Genomic DNA, 27435 nt, shown 5'->3' on the forward strand with positions numbered 1-27435 from the left:
AGGCTACTTCTGCTGTTACTATCATATAATCAGATGCCACATTATAGGCTAATGTTTCATCACTATTTTAAAGCTCTTGGGTGTGTTAGTACAAATATTTCCCTAATGCTTGTTGTACAATTCAGTTATTGTCCCATATTTTATACCCTCTCACTGCATTTGTTCATATAAATATATGCCAGCTTTGCAGATGCTAATTTCTTGTAAGACCATTTTTTCTGCTATGCTCAATCAGCATATAGGTGTTAAACATCTGCCTGAGTTAAAGTAGCATAAGATGAAATGCTATAGCAAGTACAATTCAGAAATGAAATTAAAGACAGTGCAGTTGTTAGATGTGTGAAATATTGCAGTTGCATTTGTTAACCTAGTCAACAAATAAAATGTATTTTCTGTTGACAGTTGACATTATCTTCTCAGGTCTCTCGGTAGTCAAATGTATATCACAAAAACTAATTTTTACAAAAAACCCACACCTATTAAACAAAACTACTTTCATGCATCCACACCCAAATGAAATATGATTTTTATGCAGTTTTAGATAATTCAAAATTATGCTGTTCAGGAATTTGAAAAAAGGATGAATGCTCATTGAACTCCATCTGATTTACATCTTCGAGTTGGGGGTTGCTGGTGGAAGGATTATTGCTTGCTTTTCTGATTGATAGTGAGCTTAAAACTTGTTTCACTTTTCTCCTATTTAAGCCTCACATTTGCATGTACTTTGGTATAGATACTCAGAGCCACTCATCATTTGGTGACTTTGCTACTGATTGCTGAGAATCTGCTTTCACCTGGAGCAATCCACTACAGAAAAGACAAAAATAAGTATTTTTGCACTCCTCTTATATACCGTGACTGTACTTGCAGTTTCTTAAGCTATTTGCTGTTATCCTTGCACTTTATAGCAAAAAAAAAAGTACTGTCTACTGCCACTTTAAGTAGTTAATTGCACTATACTACATTGTATCCATTAGTTGTAGGGCTGCTGTAGGTAATTTGTGTGGTCTTATTACACTTGAGCTCCAAACCTGACATTACACTAGGAATTTGTTTTTTCTGCACCCTTGTGGCAGAAGTGTGCTGATCTAACCTGATGAGTTGGGGATTGCTGGTAGAAGGCTTATTGTGTGCTTTCCTGATAGGTAGCAAGCTTAAAACTCATTTTTCTTTGCTCTTATTTAAGCCTCACATTTGTTTGGTGCTGCTTCTTACACAGTGGCAGTTAGCAGTGCCCTGTATGGACACAACAACCTAGAAACTCAGTTTTTCCCTAAACAGCCATCAGTGAAACCCTTCCAAGATTTCTGTGGCTCTAGGAGCAACTCAGTTAAACACTGAGCAGTGCTGCCTTATTGGTCAATGTTAACCTACACAAAGTATCAGTCCCTCTTGTACTCTTGGCACTACCAGCACAGTCCTGTCAAATTAACCCAGTCCCTTTCATAGTAAAACATACAGTAAGAGCCTATTATCATGGATGGGCAGTTTCCTATCATCTCTCTGGCCACCCTGATAGACATGAGCATTTTGAGACAATGTAGCAATTGTCTCATGTATACTGACAACCACTTACTCCTGAAATAAACAAATACTTTATGTGAGAGGTGTAGTTACACTATGAAACTGGAGGCAAGACTTTCTCATTAGGGCAAATCAAATGCCAAACAGATTGCCAGCACATGCACACACACACACACACACACACACACACACACACACACACACTTCCCACACTAAATAAGGACATGACACATAAACTCACATATCCAGAGGTACTCTATTAACTTACCAAAAGATCAGAGGCCTCCCAAATAGAAACCACTTACACATATAATGCAAAAACAACCACAGCACATAATAACACATGCAGCACTGTCTCAACTAATAAGCCCATAAGGCGTAACACCACAAAAGTGAATGTACTGGTCGTAGTCGACTCCATTGTGAGACATGCAGATGTTCCCCTCATCAGGCTGACTAAGGAGCAGGTTACGGTTAACTGTCTGTCAGGTGCCAGGATCCATCAAGTACTCAACCACAATCCGTCATACTCCAAGTAAGGGTGAATGACTTGAGATGTACCTCACTGGACTATATGAAGAGACCCAAAGCAAGAAAACTACTGGCAAAAACTGCAAGAAAACTACTGGCAAAAACTGTGTAAATGTGGTCAATAGCTAAACAATGCACAATGGAAAAACAACAAAGCTGGACCCACAAAACCAAGAGAAAATAGCTTTAATAACACTTCAAGTAAAATTCCATAAAGGTTTCAGGTATAACCCTTCCTCAGTGCAGTATAAAACTAAATTACCACAGCACTCTTTTTAAATAACACAAGAAGACACAGCCACCCTATCAAAATGCTTAGTTAATTACATAATTATCTCCTTAAAGCAGTACATTTTCAATACGTTTAAGAATTATATTACTTTACAAAAACATTTAAAATCCAGTTAAAACTTTAAAGTAAGCTAATTGCAATTTCATCTGGTTTGCTTTTAGTACAAGTTTGAGGCTAATGGCTGCATTCAGTCTTGGAATTTTGTCTGCATTTAGTTTTAAAATCCATTTATAATCAGCAACTTCAAGTGTTTTGTTAATTTCACCCCGTCTTATGTTAGTATTCAGTACTTGCAACACCTTAAATTTAAACATAAGATTCATGCCTCTTTCTATGCAATGTAGACAAAGCATTAGTTAACACAATATTTTGAATACTGTAGTTTGTTTTCTTTATCTTGTGTTTTGCTTGCATTCTGTTTTAAACAGCATTAAAAACTTCAAAAGAGACCTCTCTGCTGTGAGTCAAGCAATTTTTTTTTCCTCCTCCCCCCTTTAACCCATTCTTTTAAAATACCACTGTCTTCTAGTTGCCCGCCTCTTATGTTAATCTGACCATATATATCATTTCTCTCTACTTTTTTTCTCTACTTTATGTGAGTAATCACAAAACCATCACTTTTGAACCCCCCCTTCAATTATTTTAAATTTATTGCCATCCTACAGTATTTCATCAGTACCAAAATAACCACCCCTTTCAGTCTTTAACTCTACTAGCACTTTCTTATACCTAAACTAATAATCTACTTCTCTATCTCTGACTTACTCTATTCTCTATCCCTTAAACTCCTCCTACTTGATTACTTACCTCTTATTACTACCTGGCACTCTTATAGATAAAACAAAAACCCATTTCCAACCACCCCCCCATCCCCCACATTTTAAAGTTTTTGTTTTGCTTAGTTTTTGTAGTAGTGTCCAGCTAGTCGAGTGGATCTCCTGCTGCTGTCCTCCTGCGAATGCTGAGGAAATGGGAATATTGAGTCAATGTTACCTTAACCCCTCTCCTCCCTCCTCCTCCTCCAAATACAACATGCAACTGATGCAGAATGGCCACTAGCTGGGGAGGCTGGGCTGAGCTCATAGGAGGGACTAAGAAGAGTCAGGAGGAGAGGGTTACACACACACACTATAGACCCAGTAGTCACATAGTACCATCACAACCTCAAATCATACACATAAACACAAGATCAAAATCTACCAAAACAGCAGAACACAACACCACACACAGATATAGACCTCACAGTCAGGTGTGTCAACAGTCACAGCCCTTAAGGCCAAACACAATGCCAGACACACTAGTCATTGGTGACTCCATAGTCAGACACGTAAGCTGCTGGTGGTGGTAGAAGAACACAGCGCAGCAGCAGGGGTCTCTCTCAGCAGGTACAAAAATACGACTCAGTCCCTCACCCAAGAATAGAATGATGCCACAAGAGAGAGATGATCAGCTTAACAATTGGCTTAAACTCTGGGTTGTCATTCAAAGGGATCCAATGTCTGTCTGTCTAAACCTACAACCTAAGAAAACTAAAGGTAAAAAAACTAAAAAAAAAATGCTCAATGCTCCAACAAGCACCCCAAAAAAAATAAAAAATTAAATCTTACCTGCAGTATGGAGCAAGTCTAAATCTCAAAATGTGACCAAATCAGGAGGCCCTTCTCAGTATGGACCCGGTTCCCTGTCTGGTTTTACCTCCTGCACGCGGTATCCATATTCAGACAAAGAAAGGAACACCTCAAGACTGAAAGATAGCGCCACACCAAATGGGAGAAGACACCAAGCAAAAACAGGGCATCATATTCATCATGACCACCATGACATGTTAGGGGCCACCCTCTCAAACTCACAAACCTCACATGGCCTTGCTGAAAACACTAAACATAACCTGGGAACAAAAGAATAGCATCATACACCAACACTTCAACAAACTGACTTCACCAAACACTATCTTCCTATCACACTACTTCCTAACATAAGGAACTCAAAAACACACCCCCATACAAACCCACTTCTGGAACCCATTAACAAGACCAGACCCACAAGGAAGCCCAAGTACTACCAACCAGAATCACAAAAAACATGGATCTAATTATCTCACTGGAAGGACATGTCACACAAAATAATCTGACAGAAGTAATCAATCTCGAACTGCAGGATCAGACAGACCCAGCATGTTTAAAAAACCCCCAATACCCACCACTCAAAAAAAGCCCAATCACACTTTTCTCACTTCTCCCACCACAAAACTAAAGACCAAGATAAAAAAAGGGAACTTCCCCCGAAAGCCAACCAGCACCTGACCACTTCAACCAGTACCTAAGGCAGCATGACAAGGCCTGACACACAAACAGCAAAGACAACTAACAAAACCCTGGCAGCAGCAAGTCATAAAGGCATTCTAAGGAAAAAAAAAGACAACAAATCCAAACACCAAAGATAAAGAAGAAAGAGCAACCTAAAAGCAAAAAAAAAAACAAGACTATAACCAATGAAGAAAATAAGTAAAAATCATAAAATCTCAGAAAAAAACAGAAAAATAAATAAAAATCCAAAAAAAACTCAAAACTCTAAAAAATTGATCATAAAAAGAAACCAAGGAGAAGAAAACCCAGATAATACTCAAACTATCCCTCAAAATGATGATATGTTAGAAATGATCAGAAGATACACAGATATCCAATGATAGTTCAAAAAAATCCTATCTCCATGCCTGAATCTACAGATCCATACCACAACACAACATCAGCCCAAAAACATCTCCAACCCCCCCCTCAAGCTGCCCAAACTCCCAGAACCATCAGCCTCCAGCAATCCTGCCCTGATGAAACTGCTCTGTCAAAGGTAAACTCCACTGTGGACTAAAAACCCAGACTTCCCTCTTGATCCTTCCACAGCCTCCTTCGCTCTCAAGTGTGCCTCCAGCACTGGCCCTAGTGGGTCCCACTGCTCTGGTGTGCAACCACCACCCTGCACACGGTGCCCATTAGCTTGACAAGCCTGCCCCGAAAGCCCAAATTAGGGAATTATGGGGAGGGACCATGACCATCCTATAATCATAAGCCATGGAGGAAATAATTGGATTCAGAACTTGATCATTTTTTTTTTACCTTGTTTGGCTTTTTCAAACTTTCACCGAATCAGGCAAATTGGGCAAACAGTCACCTGAGCCTGAAAACAGGATACCGAGTCCATACAGCCTACCTCGATACAATAATAACCACTCATCATCAAATCAAACTAAAACTCATAAACTGGGGTTCACAAAACTAAAAAACAAAGAGACAAAAGTTAACCAGTTGTCCACAAGGTCAGTCTTGCTCAAAGCTCAGTCAGTGTCACAGATGGCTCAGTCACAAGTGTGCCATCTTGTCTTATTTCCCTGGTACAACTTTCCAAGGTGGAGCTCACACACTGTTGAACATCAGTACTGACAAGAACCAAAAGCCTGGAAAGGATGACTGCAAACTGAGTTTGCAGATGAGGACAAACTCACACAAGAAGGAGGAAACATCTGACACAGATATCCTTGGAAATGAAATGCCAAAAATGCCAAAATAACTGGTGCCAAAAAAAACAAGAAAAAATGCCAAAAAAAAATAGTCATACCGCCGGGAAAAACAGGTTAAAGAAAGCCAAGCATAGAGGGGGACCCAGGTTGATAGTAGTCTGTCAGGGTGGACCCCCAGTAGATGTAGCTAAAGTGAAGACCTTTCTACATTTAGCACCTTATCATGAAGGGATTATCATCTAGATCTCAGGACAAGGAAGGGAGGTCAATCTCTCCCATCATAGTCATGCCTCTCACTCAATCATCCAGAGAATGATTGGGCCTACATGACCCCAGCAGTATCTGACCCGACACTTGCAGCGGCTGGAAAAGGATAAAAGTTCCTCACAAAAGGATAGGGTCTCAAACAACGAAAGAACTCCTGCGACTTCCAGTCACTCAGCTCAGCTCAAGAGGTGCGCTACACTCAGACAGAAATACCTAACATAACCCAGATTTGATGAATATTTTTCATTTGATGAATCCTCAAAACCTCAAAAGATAAAGGCATCAAGGAGGGCGAACAACGGAGACCGACTTACGGACGCGCTAGGGATAGATGCAGGCTGATCATCAAGTCAAAGACTCTGTGGAATAAAATCCTCCCTATATATGTGCAGAGGCAGGCACCTGAGCACCAAGAGAAGAGAAGACCAATGGATGGGAGATCATGGAGATGATATATACCCCCAGGATTACCTCAGTGTCACTGCTCAACAGAGGCAAGCAAAAAATAGCATATAGTTCCCCATACTAAAGGGGGGCGTAATAACAAAAACTATGGGCTAGGCTTGTAAATGCCCTCGGGCAGATAGCCTAGTATGAACCTATGAACCTATGAACCTATGAACATTCCTCCTTATATCTGATGTGTTCTGTAATTCTATCTTTCAATTTTCTGACACATTTACCTACATAAAATAGTGACCACTCTGAGCAGGTAGCAACTTACACTATATTTTCTGTAACACAGGTGGCAAAGCATCGTATTTCATATCTTTTATTTATTACTGGATGTAGAACATGTGTTTCTTTACTTATATACTTACAATTCACAGAATTGAAACAAGGGAAAGAACCTACCTTGGAACTTTTAGTCACTTTATTTATAGACCTATAATTAACCTCATTATAACATAGTCTTTGCTTCAAGTTTGTCATTCTTTTGTATGCAAAATGTAATGTATTTCCTATCATATTACTTAATCCAGGATGTGCACTTAATATTGTCCAATTTTTTACGAATTATTTTTTGGACACCCTTTGTCTTGATATTCTAACTAGTAATATATCTGATAACACTACTGTTAGTGCATTGTTCACTCACCATATTATTCCCATTACTATTTCTAAAATATTGCTTACCCAGACTAGTTTTCTTACTATCTACATAATTTTTAGTGTCATTCAAAAGGTTATATTCATACCATCTTGTCCGAAAGTCTTGATGCATTTCTAAGACTTGTTTATTATGTTTGATCATTTGTATTAAGCCTACTCATTCTAAAATATTGGCTTTGTACAATCCCCTTAAGCACATGTTGAGGATGCATACTATGCCAATGCAATAATCTGTTGGCATTTCCTTTATTCTTGTGCACGTCTCTATAGTCATATCCTGTTTTACAATGTTAATATCCAGAAAGTTAATTTTATTTCTTTCAAATTTCATTTTAAACTTAAGAAAATTAGTACTGTTGTCAAGGTATGTAAAAATTCATGTAGGTTCTCTTTACTACCTGTCCAAATTAAAAACACATAATCTACAAAACGCTTATAAAATGATACAAACTGGGTTAAATAGTGTGAGTTGCTGTATATACTATCAATTTCCCAGTTATTCAATGCTGTTTGCATGTGTATTTGCAACTGATGTCCCCATTGCCACCCCAGAGACCTGACAAAAAAGCTCTTGCTCATATACAAATACATTACTATTTAAAACTATATCTAAAAGGGAACATAGTTTCTATTTGTCTTGCTCCTAACTCACTATTAGAACACAAAAATTGTCTTATGGCTTCTATGCAGTAATCATTTGGTATTACTGTAAATAAAGAAGTGATATCCAATGTAACAAAAATAGCCACTCTGCTGATTAAATTTATGCCATGGACTCAATTTATACAAGAAAATCTTTTGTACCTCTGATATAACTTCTTACCTTCTGTAAATAAGGGCTCACAGTATGCTCTAAGTATAAAGAGATGGGTTGTGTTACTCATCCACCACCTGAGACAATAGGTCTCATATGTGGATTTTTAAAATCTTTATGAATTTTCAGGAGCCCATATAAAAGGGGTGGCAGGATGCAGAACAGAAAATTATTGAATAAATCCAAAGGAGTGTCATCCATAAACTGTAATTTATATATTGTACTATTAACCACATGTGTAATCTAACAGTTATTATGTGTTATTTTCTTAAACGTTTTTCATCATTTAAAAATTCTTGCATACTTTTTAAATACATACCTTTGTCTAAAATCATAATTGCAGTGCCCTTATCTGCCTGCCTAATAACTTTATCACAGTGAGTTTAATTGCAGCTTTACTAAAGTGTCATGTTCCTCTTTTGCTAAATTATATTTTTTATTAAATGCATCTCATTCATACAATGCTCCCAACTGCTTTTCACAGGTATCATGAAAGGCAGTGATAACAGGTGCACTCATAGGTATAAAAAGGTTTGACTTCCTAAAATGCTTAGCTTCATTATTATCATTATTATTATTTTTATTATTATTTTTAAAAAGCAATTTCAAATTTAAGTTATGAGTTATTTAAAAAGAGTGTTGTGGTTAGTTTGTTTTATACTGCACTGAGGAAGGGTTATACCTGAAAGTTTTGTGGAATTGTACTTGTTATTTCCTCTTAGCTTTATGGGCCCATCTTTGTGGTTTTCTACTACATGACGAGAGACATGAATGAGCTCTCAGATTATGTATCACAGAGACATATAAGCCTACCCTTAAGCAGCATTCTACCTTCTCCAAGGAGAATGCTACAATACAAACAAAAAATGATTGGCTTTAACAATTGGCTTAGCTTCTGGTGTCAGACCAAGGGGATCCAATATCTCTCAGCCTGAAAAGACATGGTCGACAGGCCACATTGCTTTGCCAAAGATGGTCTGCCTCTATCTCCTCTAGGGTTTCAGATATTGACAAAGTCATTAGCCACCCCATTGTGCTTTTTTTAGGCAGTGTCAAAATAACCAACATCCCCATATAACAAAATCCAGTCTAGATAAACTTAAGGTACTGCTACTTAATGGTAGGAGTCTAAACAAGATGCTGCACTCCCTGGAAGTACTCTTCACTTTGGAAGATACTGAAAGCTGTACGGTCATTGAGACATGGTTCAAAGGTGCGGAAAGCACCCCAGCCCTGCAGGGCTTCAATGTTTTCCATACATTCAGACTACAAACTGAGCATGAAAGAACCAAAGGAGGAGGTGTATCCATCTTCCTTAAGGATAAGTACTCCTTGAGAGGGTTAAACAGTATGATTCTCTTAAGCTACTCCATATCCAATTAAATACAATCAAATAGGCAAAGGCCCCTACCACATCATAGCTAGCTATAGGTCCCACACCATGAAACAGGAAAAGCATACTGCATACCTGGACTTACTGCAGTCTCTTGCCATAGAGCCTGACACCTTACTAATAGGTGATTTTAATTATCTACCATTGACTGGGAAAAATACATATCCACAAACATGTTGGCTTAGAGGTTCTTGGACTATCACTTTTCTGAAACAAGCTTCCAATTCACATAAATCAGAGCCCCTCCCTGACCGCCTTCATACACGACCCAAATCACTGGATGGGTGACCGCAAATTCCCTCCTGAGGTGGTACTCATGTCCCTCCTGGACAGAGGAGGTTGGTATTCTACCATAGACCCTTACCTCTGTGAACTTCATTCACCTAATAATGACAGTTGGAGCAACTTGAGATAAATATGGCTAGGCTTGTAAGGGCTCTAGGGACATTAGCCTACTGACCTCCTGTGAATCTATGAACCTATATTCAGTGTAATTATCTGTTTCTGAATGTGCAATTTATGCCCACAGAAGTAAGACTGCATTTGTTTGTTTGAACTAAAAATTGCAATTGAAACCTCTGTGATTTATCTCCTATAATGTCTCTAACATCAGTTAAAGAATATGTCTCCATACCCTAAACTTCCGTCATTTTGTCACTACACACAACTAAATTTATAAATCAGATAAATGCCCTAGCAACAACAATATAATTCAGCACTATTCTACCAGCAGAAAACTTCCATCCACAGAACATTATCTATTACTACTCACAAAATGTAATAACTCATCAGATGTCTCCCTCTACTCCCCCTATGAACCCAAAATATGGATCTCCATTCCACTTATCCTAAAAAAGACCTATAACCTCTTAATCCTTTAACATCTTAAGCAACATTGTAAGGAAACATGGGTATGTTCATGGCTTTCACTAGGATGATATCTCAACTCCTTAATACACACTAAACCTCATTCTCCAAATGCCATAAACAGCTACCCATATTTTATTTATTTATTTGTATATTTATTTTATCTATTCATTTATTTATTTATTGATGTATTTACGTATTTACTTATTTAATTTTATTTTGCCTTTGTTTACCAGGATAGTCAAACTGGGTTTAGCATAAACCCCTTTCCATCAGAGGCCCGGGGAGAAAAGCTCCATATATTGTGCAATCATTAAGACAATCATACAAATAGGAGAATTATATGAAGTGTAATATTATGCATGAATGAGATTATAAATTATAAGAATTCATATTGAATGTGAATCACATACATATAAGAAGGAGATATTTACACTGAGAAACCATTTAGGAGCAGCAGTGAGTTTACTTTATGGCAATATATTAGTCTCAGCATAGGTCCTTGGTGTAGTAAAATCATTTTTTGTGAACAAATTACTTCTAAGAGGACAGTAAATTCACATTTGGAAGACAATGATAGTAAGAAAGATATAACTGAGTGACAATTGGAGGAAATGATTGTAATGAAAACTCATAAGGGAAGAAGAGATGAGAAGAAGATGAAATATATTCATATTGTGGCACCTGTTGATATGCAGGAATAGATAGGAAATAATTCTTACTCTCATCATTTAAGTTAACCTTTTCTGGCTACCTGCTCTTTACTTAAGTACCTCTTCTGCCCCTCCTCCTATACCGTTTTACTTACCGCACCTGTTAAACCTTCACTTTCACATACCTTATGCAACTTAATTTGCCATACTCTTCTAGCTGTCAGCTCAGTATCCCTGCATCTATTTATTGTCAGTCTCTACTGTATTCACAATCTAATCTTCTGTCTTACAATTTAAAAGCCCTGCACATAATTACCACCACTCTTCTGTACCAGACAAATTACTCCTGGCATCTCTTTTATCCCATCTGTGACAAAAGGAGGCATTGCCAGCAGAGCTAGCTGGAATTTTGTAAATAATTGTATGTCATTTGTGAATATCAAACTGATTCATACAAGATGCTGGTGTTAGAAATGTATTAAAAATGTATGCCATGTGTAAATCAAAAGATGCTAGCTATCTTACAGGTTTCAATGCAGCCAGAAACACAAATTCAGTACTAGGAAGCTTTCTGTATTGTCTTTGGGGTGAACTAATTACTTTCTGGAAGTGCAGAGGTATGCAATTGTTTTATGACTTCCAGCACCTGTCAAACATCTGACCAAAGGCCCTTGGGTGTGTATTTTTACAAGTAGATGCTAAGTCCTGCAGTCTTCCAGCAATGGGAGTTTTACATGGACACTAGTTGTCCTGCTATGTTATTTTAAATATTTTCTGTGATTTTGAACTCTGATATTACTGTGAATATATATTTAGTATTGTCTTGTTCTTTTATTATTCATTATTAAATATATTTAAACCTTTCATTGTGGCTGATCTTTTTAGAGATATTTAAGTTTTGAGACTACTTGCATATTTATTTGGTGACACTGTGTGGGCCACTCCTAATGGCTTTGTTCTTGCTCAAACTACCATTTGTATTAGTATCAATATTACACAGTAAAATTGGCACCCTTTGTTAAGGGCCTTAAAGTAGCTGGTGAGGGGTTCTGGTGGCAGTAATAACTACCTTATAGTCTTGACAGAAGGAGACATAGTTAGTAAACCTGTGTCAGCCTGTCCCATGTGTGTGTGTGTGTGTGTGTGTGTGTGTGTGTGTGTGTGTGTGTGTGTGTGTGTGTGTGTGTGCTTGTGTGTGTGTGCCAGCTACTTGGGCAGGGACACAAAACACTGGTTAGACAGAGGGAGTGTTGGAGAACTTGGATTGGAACCATGGCTAAGGACTCAATTGTATAGCTGTGCCAGTGGGGAGTCTTACTGAAGATCTGGAGAAAGAGGGAGAAACCAGCCCTGGACTGACTGTGGTCTCTGTTTGCTCTTAAGGGAAATTGCACTTGGTGCAGAGAGCTGCATTCCTTTTAGATACAATAAGTTACACAAGCCTTGAAAATGGTTTGAAACAGGTAAACAAAAAACTTCCCAAACACTGTCTTCCAACACCACGTGAAAAATCCACAACGAAACCTGCGTTTGAAATAGATAGATACAATAGATACAATAAGTTGCAGGCAGCTTGGGATGGACACTTCAAAGTGGTAAGGAAGGTTGGTGATGTTAACTACATGGTAGAACTGCTAGGCAGGAGGCAGTGGCACAAGTTTTACCATGTTAACACCATGAAACCTTACTGTGCTAGGAAGGCCCTGTTGTTATGTATTTGAAGTAGAAGGCAGGAGGTGTCTGAGGGGGATCTATGGCTACAGGGAGCCAGACAGCAAAATCCCAAGTTATTATGGTGGAACCTAGGGTTGCAGGCATATGATATGACAGTGCAACACTGTAATGTGGTTAGCAATGCCAAGGCAGATGGAATCTCAAGACAGGGTATGGGATGATGTATTCTCAGATAGGCTCATTCCTCTCAAGCAACGTTTCTCAAGAGGCACTTGAAAAACTAGCTTGAGTCTTCGAAGGGGGGAGAAGTGTGACAAAAGGAGGTACTGCCAGCACAGCTAGCTGGAATTTTGTAAATAATTATATGTCATTTGTGAATATCAAACAGATTCATACAAGATGTTGGTGTTACAAATGTATTAGAACTGTATGTCATGTGTATATCAAACTTATTTATACAGACATTTGTGCTGAAAAGGTATTTATAAAGTGCTTGTGTTTGAAATGCATTTTATTTTTTATTTATTTTATTTATTTATTTTATTTAAATTTGTTGACCGGGAGTGTCCGACTGGACGTGGGTCCATTTTCAGCGGAGGCCCGGGGAGAAAAGCTCCACAGTAAAATAAACAGACAGTAGTTACATTGGATTACATAGCAATTAACAATTTAACATAGAAATTACTTACAACATATTTACAGATGAAGAACACAGTACATCAGTAGACAACTAGAATCTTTATCTGTGAAGTACATAACAGGCATTAACAAATGTAACAATGAGAAGTTCCTGCTGTATAATAAGTACTAGGCTTATGAGCATCTGAGCTTGTTATCATCAAGGTAGTTAGTGGAGGTGAAAGAAAGGTAGTAGTTGGATTGGGTGGATGAGGCACAGTGTGCCTTACTGGAGAGAAGAGAAATGTACTTACACTGTTGTAACTGCTCAAATGTATATGTTTTAAGAGAGGAAACTTAACCTCAGTCCAGCAAACTTCAGAAAAAATATCTGAAATTAAATCACTTTATAGGATAGGCCATAAAGATGCTCTCACAGGTTTCAATGCAGCTGGAGACACAAAATCTGTACTAGGAAGCTTTCTGTATTGTCTTTGGGGTGAACTAATTACTCTCTGGAAGTGTGGAGGTATGCAATTGTTCTGTGACTTTCAACACCTACCAAAGATCTGAGCAAAAGCCCTTGTGTATGTATTTTTACAGGTAGGTGCTAAGTCCTTCCAGCTTCCAGCAAAGGTGGTTTTGCATGGGAACTAGAAGTCCAATGAAAATAAGTGATTTCATTCTGCAAGCTATCCTAGCAGTAATATTTTAGATATTATTTTGAAAAGTCTATTAGATAGTCTAAGCGTTCTGCATTCTGTCTTGGGTCTGACAATAACAAGAAGGACCACATCATCTGCCTTGCTCTATTACATAAGTTATTAGGGCATAGTAACTCTCTTAGATACAGCCAGGAATATAGTGAAGCTTAGTTTAGATATTGTTTTTCTTTATTTGTCTGAGCCTGTCCTGCAACATTGTTTTAAATATTTCCTGTGGTTTTGAACTCTGATGTCACTCACTGTGAATGTATATTTCATATTGTCTTGTTCTTTTATTATTTATTATTAAATATATTCAAACCTTTCATTGTGGCTGAGCTTTGTAAAGGTATTTAGGTTTTGAGAGTACTTGCATATTTATTTGGTGGCACTGTGTGGGCCACTCCTAATAGCCTTGTGGTTGCTCAAACTACCATTTGTATTAATATTACACAGTAAAATTGGATACCCTTTATTAAGGGCCTTAAAGTAGCTGGTGAGGGGTTATGATGGTAGTGGCAACTACCTTATAGTCTGTGCAGAAGGGAGAATAGCTAGTAAACCTGTGCCAGCCTGTCTCAGGTGTGTGTGTGTGTGTGTGTGTGTGTGTGTGTGTGTGTGTGTGTGTGTGTGTGTGTGTGTGTGTGTGCACGTGTGTGTGCGTGTGTGTGTGTGTGTAAAACAAATCTCCAAGAGTGTGTGTGTTGGCTACTTGGGCAGGGGCATGAAGCACTGGATGGACAGAGGGAGTGTTGGAGGATTTGGCTTGTAACTCTGGCTAAGGACTCAGCTCTATAGCTGTTGGGAGTCTTACTGGAGATCTGGAGAAAAAGCGAGAAACCAGCAATGGACTGACTGTGGCCTCTGTGTGCTCTTAAGGGAAATTGCGCTTGGTACAGAGAGCTACATCTGGAAATACTGTGTGCATACCTGTTATCATCCCATTGAATGTTCCCCACAGGTGCCAGTGCTGAGGATTGAGAATCTTTGATTACTGGCCCAGTGGTGGGTCATCACATCTATATCAGCCAATTCACTCCTTTATGAATACTGCATATAACTATAAACCAACTGTTATGTTATGAGGTAGGTTCCTGTGCCATGAAGATTAGGGCAGAACATGTATACATATGCCAGCATAGCTAGCTGGAGTTTTGTAAAGAATTTTATGTTATTTGACTATCACACTGATTTGTACAGATTTTGAGTTAAAATATATTTGTAAAGTTACTTCCATTAAAATGCATCAACCGTAGATCCTGCTGAACAGAAAGAATATATGCATGTATATTAGGTTGTATTGTTGTAAATGATCAAATGTGCATGTTTATCAGAGAACCCTGGAAGGGTGGAAAGTTTGAAATTGTGTTATCGCTTTCAGATGCTGCCACAGATCTTAGCAAAGGTTTGTGTCTGTATTGCACCAGAGTCAGGTGACTAGAGGTGATGTCGTCCTCTAACCAGCATCTGGTTTCTTTGGAACCCTTGCAACATCATAAAAACACAAAGGTCCAAGGCACCAGCAAGACACAAGGAAATAGCAGCAAGGGCAGTAGCAAGAATTCAAAATGTTTGATAAAACAATATAAAACAATTGCCACTATTTCCTTGTGCCTTGCTGGTGCCTTGGACGTTTGTGTTTTTACATTTTCCTTCAAGGCTTTGTGCCTAGCAGCCTTGTGTTTGTCTATTTTGAACCCTTGCAGCATCACCTAAGAATCTGACAGGAAAGATTTCTGACAGGAGATATAGATATAGATATAGATATAGATATAGATATAGATATAGATATAGATATATAGATATAGATATAGATATAGATATGTCTCACACATCCATGCAGACAGAGGCAGACATCATCTGACTTTTGTTGTGGTAAGACACTCTGCACACATTAGCTTGCCTTGCTTTAGTAAGTAGCAGGGAACAGTAATTCTTTAGTTAGTCAGGAACATTTATTGAGAATAGTTTAGTATTGCTTTCTGCATCTGTGAGAAACTATCCAACTGTATTATTTTTTATATCTTTGTGGTTGAAACTCTTTTGTTTATTGTATTCTCCTGTTTTCTGTTTTATTATTTATCATTAAATATTTTAATACTGTTCATTGTGGCCAGTCCATTACAGAATACTTTTAACATCTTGAGAGTGCTTATGCTTGTTTTAGTGACACTTTGGCCACTCCTGAAAGTCTCACTGCTTTGGTCACAACTTACCATTTGTATTAGTATTAATTTTACACAGTATAATTGGGTCCCCTTTGTAAGAGCCTTAGAGTAACTGTCTGATGGCAGCATGATTATCTCAGAGTCTGGGCAGAAAGGGACACAGCTAGTAAATCTGTACCAGCTTTTCCCAGATATGTCTGTGTGTGTGTGAAACTCAAAATACCCAAGTGTGTGTGTCAACTACTGAGAACAGGAACACAAAGCTCCAAAGTGGTCACTGTGGAGTTTTTTGTGGGTCTGGTGAGAGAAGAAAAGTCCAGGAAAAAGTCTGGAGCATGGTTCCTGTGTGCTCTTAAGAGAAAGTGTGCTTGGTGCAGGGAGCTGCATCTGAAAGAACTGTGTGAATCCATCTTTACTGTTAGTGCCTATCCCTTACTGGAGTCAGTGGTAAGGACTTGATTGCTGGTCCAGAGTAGGGACCCGTCACACCTATAAACCAATTATCTTATATTCTTCTTTCTTTCTGTTTGAATATTCAAGAATGTTAGCCATGTCTGAAGCATGAGCACTGCAGTAAAGATATGTATGCACTTGCAATAGCTCTGTTTAGATGTCATTAATGTTCACCATACCTTATTTCTTTTCTATTTTGATTTAATAGTTAAGAATACCAACTCTTCAACATGCACTTAGTTCATCTTCTAACCATTAACCAATAACTGCTATTTATGTTTTAATAGACTTGTACTCCTCTTTCTTACTGTAACCTTTAGTAAACTTGTGTGGAGCTTTTCTCCCTGACCCTATGCTGAAATGGGCCATGTGCACTCTTAGACTATTCTGATAATAAATAAATACATACATATATTTGTTTATACATCATTGCATGACAGAAGTCATTTCCAGACCCTTATCCAATTGCCACAATGGGTTTCTGTAACAAATATAATTCTAGCTGGCCATTCTGAGAGCATGATTTCATATGCCTGCATGATATCCAATGTAGACACACCATCACAGCATCTTACGTCTTGCAGAGAATATCTATTTTCTAAAAGTTGCACTGAAATGATTCATGGTGTCAGGTGTGAAATGTATTGTCAGTGAACATAAATGACTGTTTCCACCAGCATAATGTCTCTAAGAGAAAACATACATTCTGAATGCGTTTTTGTTTCTAGTATGATCTTTTGAAAAATATTAACAGACATAATGTACCAGATTTGCCCTTTATGTTTTTTTTCTCTTGCTGTAGGCTATTGAATGTTACCTTGATGAATTCAATACAGCTAGCAAGGCTCCTATGGATCTAGTGATGTTTCAGTTTGCAATTGAACACATCTCACGTATTAGCAGAATACTTAAACAACCCAGTGGACATGCCCTTTTAATTGGTGAGCTGCACTTGTTTAAAAAGTAAAATCAAGCAGAATATAGCGAGAATCCCAGAAGAGATAAGTGAATAATCATTATGTGATAATACTGTATAATAATCAGAAGTCAGGGAAAATTGACATCTGTATTATGTAACATTATTTTATCATATTAAATGTGATTAGTATACACAGTTAAACTCTAATATCTAAGCAGCTTAAAATGCTGGACCAATATAATTTCTTCTCATCAGCTACAAGTACACAGTGCTTAAATAACCATCTTATGCATATCTTTCAACATTTTGTTTTAGAAAGATTGTTTTATAAGTTGTATGTAGTGTTTTCTAATAAGATATTGTCATGTCATTTATATAGAATGGTCTTAGGAGGTCCTAGGAGGGCAGTTTATGTTAGTTTGTATAGACACTGCCTTCTATCCATAGGGCTATGGAGCAACTGCATTTCTCAAGTGATTTCAAACAGCAAGGAAGCACTTACGTGTTTACTTTGAATTTTATATATAATTCTCTACTCATTCTATTATTTTAGGTTATGGGATCATTGTAGCTAGTATAAGAATGTGGGAGGAGTGACAGCATGTAGGAAGCATCCAGCTGGAAAGCTACCTTTCCTTTGACAGTGGCTGGCTCTGTTTCTCCATATTCTTGAAAACCCTAGTGTAATATTCTAAAAGGTATCCCTTCAAAACAACAGTTTGTTGGCTCATAAAATGTATTGCATAATGAATCTGATGTCAGACTGTCTCAAGCAAAAAACAGCTATAGCAGGAATTGTGTTTGGTAAGTACTGGTTCAACTGTATGAACTGAAGGGAGTTGGGGAGAAGCTACAAGAAGCATGAAGAATAAAGAGAAAAAGAAATTATATTGTTTTACTTTGAGAGTTTGACAATAGCCATATCATCTTGCTTTCAGCAGACATTTTTTTTTTTAATTTTTACATATAATTTTCCAACAACACTGTGGCTAATAATTTCAGAAAACAAACCATCTCTTAATGCTTTGCTTCATTTTGGCTGACTTTATCTTTGAGCCTAATGTGTACTTTTTATTTAAGCTGGTCATTAACATTCTTACTACGTCTTCCCAAAAAATGTACTAGAAAATATTAAAAAAGCTACACAGAACTGCTTTAAAAGACTAATGTAAACACTTATGAATAAACTAAGTAAATACAAAATCTTGTGTTTCAGCATGTCACATAGTTCCTTCAGATCTTTTGCAAGGTATGGTACACCATCAAGTGGTCAGCATTTATAAAGCAATGTCCATCATATATGTTTTAAAGCAGTTCAGTTCTGTTTGGTTGATACAGACCTCCACTCTGTACCAGGGAGAGTGCAGACTATTATAGGTGCTACCAGATGGCTCAGAAGACCCCCCCCCAACTACCACTACTGTAACAGAAGGACATGTTCAGTGTTTTGGAACTGTGAGTCAGGGGATATAATTAGGAAACTAAACAATGCAGCAATTATACATGAACAGGTGAGTCATAAAATGCTACATGAATGAAAACATACATCTAATAAGTAAAAAGGAAGTGATGGAAGGAAAGCGAGTAGCGAAGTGAGCTGCACTGCCGCAGGTAAAAATGTTTTTGAAGGTAGTATTGGTATGCATCATGCAGTCTGATTAAAAGCATGCTAGTGATTGCAATATAATTACTATTGTCAAATAATGTGAATCTGTTGAACTTTTCAAGAAAATGTTAATGAAATTACCAAGCAACGTAAAATGTATTAATGGTATAAGCCATAACAGTATGCTGTACAATTTTGAAGTATCCAGCATTGTACTAGTAAAAACATTTCGAAATAATGATGAATAGCAAGCTTAAATGTATGCAAAATATAGTTAATAAGAACAGTTGAATAGCTGTGGGAGAAGCCCAATTTTCATCTCCAAGGCTGATAATAAGTCTTTCAGCATGAAAGAACTTAATGTGTATTTCTTGAGTTTTGAAGCATCTTTGTTTTATAATTAATGTCATTTTCAGTTATACTCGTGATGTTATAGATGCAAGTGAGTTTGAAAAAAAAACAAGGCTTGCATGTTGGTTATTTGGCTTTTTAGTTTCACTGTTTACTCAGCTATCTTATTTTTTTTTTGAATAACCACTTATAAAAATGATGTTCTGACATGTACTGAGCAAAGATTTACATCATGCAAATCATTCTGAGTAGACAAGACTAGTTTACCTATTTAGAAGACTAGCTTCTCACTTGCTTTGTGGTTTCACTACTACATCATCACATAAGTTAATTCTATATAAAATCCTGAGAATTAAAAAAGGTTGGCAAGAGATGTACATTTTTGAATTCACAGACAACCATACCACTGTGTTTTTGCAGGAAGACAAACAAAATCACAATGGGTGCCTCCATGGCCATGCTAGGTGCAAATGAGTGCAGCTCAGGAGAGAGGCATATGCTAATTAGCCACATGCTCTCCCCCACTGGAACTTTCTTTGAGAAGGAATCTGCACACAGAACAATTAACAGAATTGATTGACAGTGTAGATTGACACAGACACTCCTTGCACCTCGTGATACTGAACATGTCCAAAAGGCACTGTTCATCCGTCATGGTAGAAGTAAACACTGGGGAATTTAGTAGTAAGGTAAGATTGTGAGATGTACAATTGAGTGTGTTTGAGGGGGTTGCATGTGTGAGTGTAGTGAGTGTGTGTCTGCCTGGGGGCTGGGAGACAGTGGCAGGCATGTTAGCGGGTTAAGTTACAGTGTGTGTGTGTGTGTGTGTGTGTGTGTGTGTGTGTGTGTGTGTGTGTGTGTGTGTGTGTGTGTGTGTGTGTGTGTGTGTGTGTGTGTGTGTGTGTGTGTGTGTGTGTGTGTGTGTGTGTGTGTGTGTGTGTGTGTGTGTGTGTGTGTATGTGTGTGTCTGTGTGCGTATGGCATTTGTGTGTGTGTGTGTGTGTGTGTGTTTGTGTGTGTGTGTGTGTGTGTGTGTGTGCGTATGGCATTTGTGTGTGTGTGTGTGTGTGTGTGTGTGTGTGTGTGTGTGTGTGTGTGTGTGTGTGTGTGTGTGTGTGTGTGTGTGTGTGTGTGTCTAGGGTTGAAGGGGTGAGTGTCTGTGAATGCAAGCTGGTGAATGTTTTCTGTGGTGGAGGTGAGTTGAGTTGGCTGTCATACATCCACACACCACTAGACTGATGAGCAGAGTCTGCAGCATTGGGTAGAGGAACACTACCCACCAGGAATAAGTCTTTACAGGAGTGACTGAACAAAATGTAAACAGAACAGGGATCGGGGAGTGGGAGTACACTAGACATCAGGGCTAGCACTTTACAGGACTACCTAAGCAGGTCATAAACTGACAGGGAGCTAGACACCAGTGATTAATAGCTTGCCTTAAAAGACAATAAACAGAATTAAAATCCTGCACCCTCCCACCATTGATATTAGTCCTTTTTGCCCCCACTAGACAACATGGAATTGGGGACAGATCTGCACCCTTGACATAAGAAATCTCTGCATTTGCCATACGTTAGTGCAACAGGATGCTCATATATTGAAGATCTTGGGTATTATGCAGTGCCTGCAACATTTTGTAATGTACAAGGAAGAGGGACAGGAAATACTAGGTATACCACTCAACCTCACAGGTTAACAACTTTTGCCCTGTCATGAATTTACTGAAGGATACAAAGTATGAAACTGAAATGTCTGGTATTAAGGACCGAATGTAATTATGTGCAAATTACCAGGCCAGGGGAAAAGGAGGCATCATGGACATTATGATAACAGGGACAGGTATGAGGTATGCGAAGTTTGCCATGTATGTATTTTAATGTGTTCTTTAGTGTGGGAGAGTGACTGAAGAGGAAGGAATGCCTATGCTAATATGATGTTGATGCCACTATTAACAACTACAGGAAGTGTTGATCTCCACTTCACTGTAATGACCTGTGATTCACATGCATACAAATAAGCCAAAAATGAGGTCTTTCCTCATTGTAGCTAATTTGTCTGTGATTCACTGCATCATGAAAGCAGGGCCTTTTTACTGTGGCCCTTAACATGATGTGATGCACAGTTCACGAATTATGCCCAGTGCATTCCACCTGCAAGAGTTAGTTGAAAACTTGCTTTTCTAGGAAGTAAGTAACTTCTGCTGATGCATTCTACATGGAAATGCAGTAACCTAGACATTAATGTAGTTAATGAGATATTGTAGGTTCAGCCTGAATTAAGTCAGGGTTCTGGGGGCCACAAGGCCCTCAGAAGCCACAGGTGGTCTAGATGCTCTCAGATGCATTTCAAAGTTTTTTGTAATTAATATTTTCATCCAGTGATGACCTGAACAATACTCTAGATTGAAGAAAGAAATTCAGTGTTCCTTTTGAACTTTGCTTTTTTCAAGCATCCTTTCAACAGACCCTAACTGACCAAGACTACATTGTGGGGAAATTAAGCTGGGATCTGGATTGTACTAGGCCACAGAGAAAAATGAGGGTCCTAGATTGTTCAAGGTGCATTTTAAAATGTTTTTCCAGCCTGTTGATCCAACAATAGCCTGGACAAAATCATGATTAAGGAAAAACATAATTGTTATTCAATTTTGCTTTTCCTGCATCCTTTCAACTGATCAAGTCCACTCTTGGAAGAAATATCTGAACTGAGCTGAGAGGCTGGGGGCTACTAGACTACCAATAGCTTTGAGAATTCTATATTCTCTGAGGTGCATTTTAGAGTTTTTTCCAAACTTTTGATTCAATGATGGCTTGAACAAAATATCATAAGGAAAGAAATGTCAGTCTTTTTTTATTATTTCATTGTAGAAGTAAGTTGTATCCAAGACCTAATTCTCAAAACTGACAAAATTGCAGTTAGCATAAAACCAAGAAGACAATTGTTTGCAAGTATACATAGATAATATCTGGGAACTATATTTGCCTCTCTAACCCCCAAGTTAAAAATAGTCACTTTTTTGTGTATCCCCCTCTGGTGTTAGACAAAGATGAAAGAAAAGAGAAAATGGCCAGAGTCAAGTCTATTTCAAGTTGCTGTAGTCATACATATACACAGTATGCCTTCTCACCCCTAATGTGAAAGGACAGCCACCATTTTTGTACTTCTGTGTCAAACCGGGAAAAAACTGAAAAAACAAAAAGAACATAGCAGACATATAAAAACAGCATTCCTCTTTACACTCCCATAAAAGCTAGCCACCTGTATATGCTTCTGATGTTTGATTGTGAGGAAAGTGCAAAAACTGATTGCCATGATGCTTCCAACTCATTACTCAGTAACAGTACACTGTTCCTGTGCAAGCTATAATGATCCTCTGTACACACTCGTGATGCTTATGAGGAAAGTTAATGTTAATGACAACACTGTCCCCAGCCCAACATTCGCTATACTGACCTGTGCACTCCTCTGTGATTTGGAAGGAAAATTAAAGTAAAAAAGGGCATCATCCCCAGCCCTCCACACAAACTGCAGTGGCCGTTTTTGCACAACTCTGAGAAGACTGGTTTTAGAGTAAGTTAGTCTTAGGACAGAGGCCACTCCTAACTTGTATGAAAATCCATTTATACAGCCTTGGAATATGGGGCTACCATGCCCCCAGAAACATTGAAGATCTCGATGTCCTATGATGCATTTTATGCCTTACTGTTTTAAAAGTTGATTTAAACTGAGCAAACCACAAGAGGTTAAGTTACTTTCATCCAGACAGCCCCTACATTGAGTTATAGCAACTTCTGTGTCCAGTTCAGACATCTGATTACTATGATAGAGGTTGAGCATTTAATGTTGTATACCTTAGTTCCACACAGTTACCAAACATTAAACTATTCCAACCTGCTTCAAAGTTGCTTCACACTGTTCACATTAGTCCCACAAAACCAGAATAATGAGTGAGCAACAACAGAGAGTAATGTTCCTCTCAGACAGCCCCAAAAATATAGCTATTTTGCTTTTGCATATCTCAGATATCCAATTAAGTAGTCCATCTTACTTCAAACAAATGCCACTGGTCATGAAAACCAGATAGCAACTATTTGAACTGATCAAAGAGTAAAAGATCAGCTACTTTCAGTAGACATCTCTAACCCCCACTCAGCAGTTATAACTATTTGCACTTGTAGTTGATTGTGAAAAAAAAAATAATGGCCATGTATTGTATTTTAGCTCTGTGGCCTCCTGCACAAACAATAGCCACACATTTAAGTATTCCAAGTTGTGTCACAAATCATATTAATCCTGCAAATGGACATAGTTCTGCAAAGCCATACAGTGATATTTTAAGAGGAAAAGAGCAACAGCAGGTCAGTTATGTTTCTGTAGATAGCTCCCACCTCAACCCAACAATTATAGCTAAAATGATGACCAGATTTTGTATTTCATCTTTATTCCATGGAAACAGTAGTCATACATGTATCCAAAGCTGCTTCACATAAATAACAGTGATCCTGTAAATGCACACTAGTCCTGCAAAGACAGATAGTGACTATTTAAACTGAAAAAAAAAAAATAACCGGGTCAGTTGCATTCAAGGGGCAGCTCCCCCCAGCAGTTATAACTAAAAATGGTTATCATGAACTGTATTTATAAAACTAACTTTAAACACCCCACAGATTATACAGTAGGAAACCCTGCCTTTGCCCTATAGTCTGTCCTGCCCCCCATTATTTTTGTGTAAAGACGAGTTGAATAACATCCATCAGGGAGCTATCAACCCCCACCCCCCTCATGGGACCTCAAGGTTCAGAAAAGTGTTTTAGTAACTGTCACTTTTGTACATATGGTAGGGGGGTGCTAGGTGTAGAGCAGCCCTTTTTATGCATAAGAGCATTCCTCTCTCACAACCATTCATTCAAAGACAGTCCCAGACCTGTAAGAAAATGGTATGGGGTGTTTAAAGTAAGTTATGTGTTGTATTTCAGCTTTGTTCCACAGAAACAATAGTATTCCAAGTTGCTTCCTATAAATTACAGTAGTCCTGCAAACATACTAGTCCTTTAAAGCCAGATAGTGACTCTTTAAAAATCAAGAGGGTCACTTATTTTCTACAGGAAGCTTCCATGCCACATCCAACAATTATAGCTAAAAAGGACAGCTATAGATTGCATTTCAGTTTTGTTCCAAGTAAATAGTAGCTACACATTAAAGTATTCCAAGTTTCCTTGCACAAATATAATTAATTCTGCTAAGTCAAAATAATGAGGAAAAAGCAGCCATTAGTCACATTCTCCCACAGACTGGCCAGCATGTTTATGTTTCTAGAATGCATTTGGTTAATAGAACAATAGGGTTTGCATCAATAAACATTTTCTAAAGAGAAGCAGATAACTTTTAGATCTGGCATTTTGGGTGACTGTAATCCTTCGTGATTTACAAGAAAAAAATACATGGTGCATAGCTCTTAAACTCTTAGCAGAAGAAATCTGGACAAAGTCAAAAATAATGGAGGGGTATCAAAGGCTCAGAATCAGGGAAATATTTTAAATATTGTTTTTATAAACTTAGATGATGCAGTAGTGGGTTTTGCATTAGCATTCATTTTCCTAAGGAAGTATCTCAAATGTCTATAATTATTTAGTGACTTAAGTACCAGAAACCACAAACTTTATGTGGAACAGAACAAAATATGAATGGGGCAAATATCTGAGCATTCTATGAAAATTAGTACAGTTGAAATGTATGAGAGACAGGGCAACCAAATTAGACAAATTAAGGAACCTTCTGCAAAATTAAGGACAGGTGAGAACTAGCCAGTCCACAACCATCTAAAAGATCTGGATGTCTGCCAGTGACAATAATTAAAAAAGTAAATATCTCGTGCCAGTGCAGAGCTTTCACTGTGCATTCTCTTCACTCCTGATTCTCAGTTTTGAATTTGTTGACATTTTACACTGTCCTGCCCGCAATCTACCCAGTTCATTGCCTAGATAGTTCATGCATGAGATGAACACAATGTCAACAAACTGAATGGTCAAATCAACTAGTCTTCCTCCACAGGGAGCTGAAAGCATTACTCTAGTAGTGGCATTCTTCTATTATTTATTTTTTTTATAGGAAAGAAACTTCATGCATATTTACTATAATAAATAAATAAATAAATAGCTGAAAAGGGCCCCTAAGAGAAACATGACAGCAATACCTTAGTAGCCACCTAGTTTGCATATGAGTAAGGCCAACTCTTCAGTTATCTTCAAATTATTTAATTCCAAAGCATTGATATTAAGACAGTTTTCTTAATATCACCATGACTTTTTGTAGGATGGTTATTTTCTGATTGATGCTAAGATGGTAGATCTATTTATGCAAGACCAAACTACATTTCACAGATCTTCAAAATTTACTGTAATGTCTATAAAATTTCATGTAAGATTTTGTGCTTCTCTATTTATATATTTAATTACTGAGAAAGAATTTCACTCATACGTCTATGTATTTCACTTTATATAAACACTGTAACCAGAACTATTATTCAGACCATGACTCTGTCTCCACTATATTTCAATAATAGCACAAATTATTACATATTTTTTTATAAATAGGATATTAAGTCTCATTTCAAACACTTCTGCTTTTTGAATAAAATGTTACAATATGTAGCATTAAATAAGTTCCTAGCTTCCAAGTGCTAAGTAAAACTGGTAACATAATATTGTCTCTGTACTGTGAATCACATTTAGTATGACTTACTTGAAGATGGGCCATATGTGTCACTTTGTTTCCTTGATAACCTGTTTCTCCACTTTATTAGGTTGAGCATTATTCATCTTTATCTGTGTAATCAATTTTATATTATGATGTTATACTCAACTAATGTTTTACTTATTGCATCAAGTTAAGATGTGAGGATTCAGAATCATTCCTTTTTATTAAAATAATTGTTTTTAACTTGGATTGGAAATACTTCTGCAAAACCAAGAATAACATGTACAAGCTGAAATGTTATTGATATGAGCAATTGTGTATCTACAAAATCAGTATGTTTACTAATATAACAGACATTCAGACAATTTATGGTATTTATTTACCCTTCAAAATCTTCTATTATCAAGTCTTAATCATGATGAGGATGTTATAGTTTAGTTAGAAAGAAAAACAGCCACACGTTTTGTTCAAACATAAACTGTAGTGTTACCTAATGATAAAATATTGTTCTAAAATTTGACTTCTAAGTTATCCTAATAGATATGTTCAAATTTTAATCATTTCTTAACTGGATTCATCTCTAGGTGATTGCATTCATTACTTAGAGAGATTACAAACTGAGATGCTTCGCCAGCTGACTTATAGGGATTCTCTTTATAAGATCAAAAGATAGAAAGACAGTCAAAGTTACCAAGGATAAAGAAACATATTTATATCACTCATCCTAGTCAAAATATTAAAGACCCTTGCAAAACGATGTCTGTCCTTCTTTAAGCTCTGAGTTCATTATAGAAAGTATTATGACTCCAGAGCCCGTGAAGTGTTCTCTCAGGCATAAAACAGTCAAGATGGCTCTATTACATCTACTGTAGTGTCATTCAGAATTGTGGCACATACCCTATGCACAAATAAAATATCAAGCTTTATTTGGTTGAAGTGCTTTTGCAGTGTAGTCCATAATTTTCTGTTTATGTGATAATGTTCATAAAATTACATTGTCTGGACAGGATTCACAGGGTGTCTCATTGCCTCAGAATATACAACTAATCTACAACATCATTCTCGTTCTATTACATAAGTCTAAACACTTTCACTTAGATACCTTACTTTTCTATAGCCTGCTTGTTAAATGAAATTTATACTGAAATAACTCAATCTCTGTGTGATGCTCAGAATGGTATGTTTAGTACATAAGGTGATGGCTGGCAGGCTGCTGTTTGTCTTTGAAGTCTCTGAAGTCTGACTTAGCTGGTACAATCTTTTGCCATAAGTTAGTGCAAT

At 37.5% G+C, this 27435-nt stretch overlaps 1 protein-coding gene across 1 annotated transcript in view; it reads left to right on the forward strand.

Moving 5' to 3' along the window:
• The window catches only part of LOC122815364 (dynein axonemal heavy chain 3-like), a 4921723-nt gene that overhangs the window by 3008239 nt on the left and 1886049 nt on the right, over positions 1-27435 (forward strand). Inside the window, exon 44 of the mRNA XM_044087818.1 lies at positions 17385-17523. Coding sequence (XP_043943753.1) covers positions 17385-17523 — 139 coding nt within the window. The remainder of the gene's footprint in view (positions 1-17384; positions 17524-27435) is intronic.

The sequence above is a fragment of the Protopterus annectens genome, chromosome 11.part0 (genome assembly GCF_019279795.1).
Source record: "Protopterus annectens isolate FY-2018-M chromosome 11.part0, PAN1.0, whole genome shotgun sequence".
NCBI classification, from domain to species: domain Eukaryota; kingdom Metazoa; phylum Chordata; order Ceratodontiformes; family Protopteridae; genus Protopterus; species Protopterus annectens.